The sequence below is a fragment of the Lontra canadensis genome, unplaced genomic scaffold (genome assembly GCF_010015895.1).
Source record: "Lontra canadensis isolate GAN:19392208 unplaced genomic scaffold, GSC_riverotter_1.0 scaffold40, whole genome shotgun sequence".
Classification (NCBI taxonomy): Eukaryota; Metazoa; Chordata; class Mammalia; order Carnivora; family Mustelidae; genus Lontra; species Lontra canadensis.
The window spans coordinates 1,804,651-1,806,100 of record NW_022631034.1 but is presented as its reverse complement, the minus strand read 5'-3'; the positions used below and the strand labels follow the sequence as shown (position 1 = coordinate 1,806,100).

At 59.7% G+C, this 1,450-nt stretch overlaps 1 protein-coding gene across 4 annotated transcripts in view; it reads left to right on the top strand.

Moving 5' to 3' along the window:
- The first annotated feature begins 263 nt into the window (after positions 1-263).
- Positions 264-1,450, top strand: part of SERBP1 (SERPINE1 mRNA binding protein 1) — a 16,037-nt gene continuing 14,850 nt past the window's right edge. For all 4 annotated transcript variants that reach the window (XM_032870071.1, XM_032870069.1, XM_032870070.1 and 1 more), the window contains exon 1: positions 264-684. In XM_032870071.1, the coding sequence (XP_032725962.1) occupies positions 372-684 (313 nt within the window). In that variant the 5' untranslated portion in view covers positions 264-371. The remainder of the gene's footprint in view (positions 685-1,450) is intronic.

Here is a 1,450-nt window from a genome sequence, read left to right as displayed (position 1 = left end):
CCAGAGAGTTTAAGGGTGGCAAGAGCAGGTGGCAGGACTCCGCCCACCATCGCGCTTCCCCGCCCTCAGCTCGCACGCTCCACGCCCTCCGTGAGGTCCCGCCTCTTAGGCGCGCGCGAAGAGTTGTCGCGCCACGTATTCTGGGAATTGTAGTCTTGGCGCCGGAAACCGCCTCAGGAGAAGCGACTCTGGCCTACATACCCCATAGTGCCGTGCGGCGCTGGCCGCTCCCGGATGTGCGCCTGGCGCCGGAAGAGAAGACGGCCCCCCTCTCTCGGCCCGGCCATCTTGTGGGAAGAGCTGAAGCAGGCGCTCTTGGCTCGGCGCGGCCCGCTGCAATCCGTGGAGGAACGCGCCGCCGAGCCACCATCATGCCTGGGCACTTACAGGAAGGCTTCGGCTGCGTGGTCACCAACCGATTCGACCAGTTATTTGACGACGAATCGGACCCCTTTGAGGTGTTGAAGGCAGCAGAGAACAAGAAAAAAGAAGCCGGCGGGGGCGGCGTTGGGGGCCCTGGGGCCAAGAGCGCAGCTCAGGCCGCAGCCCAGACCAACTCCAACGCGGCAGGCAAACAGCTGCGTAAAGAGTCCCAGAAAGACCGCAAGAACCCGCTGCCCCCCAGCGTTGGCGTGGTTGACAAGAAAGAGGAGACGCAGCCGCCCGTGGCGCTTAAGAAAGAAGGTAAAGCTGTGGTAGAAGGTGGGAGAGATCCGGGATGGAGGGAAGGAGCGAGGGGACTTAAGGCTGTCACTTGCTTCTGGAGTTCCGAGGGTTCGCGGGAGACTTTGCCGCCGATTTCCTCAGGTTTTCCCCCACACCACAAAAGCTAGGTCCCGCGAAGGTGCTGGGAGCGTGGTAGCCCCAAGTTGAAACCACCTGCAAGGATCCTGGAGCCACCCCCTTCCCGCCTCAGTTCCTGAGAGGGGGGAGCGTGCTCCAGAGATAAGCTGCTCCTTGAGCGTGTTCGCGATCCTGGGAGATTTGCCTTCCCGCCGGATTCCGTGGCGGGCAAGCGCGTGGACCGAGGTTCGGGGAAGCTGGCTACTTAGTGAAGCTTTTTGTAGTTACGGGGAAGCGTGGGGTCCAGAGCTTCTTCCTGCTCAGAGCACTCCCTCGGCGTGCTGCTTTTAGGTGCGGTTGGCTTCTTCCCTGCCATCTTGTCCCACGATGGCGCGGAGTACCCAAGTGAAAAGCTGGGGGTCGGAGTTTGCACCTGAGCTAGTTCTGGGTTCTGTGGAGTGAGCTACTGTTTCAGATGCCACATGTGCCTTATTGTCCCCCCACATCCCTTCAACTATTAAAAACTACCAACTTGCTGGAGTGAATTAACCTTTTGAAAAGAGAAATTTGGTTACACTGTAGTAAGCAGAAGCGGGAATTCTGAACGAAGACTGGTTATTGCAGGAAATCCTGAGGCGCGTCCTCTCTCCCAACATCTCCCCTGCCC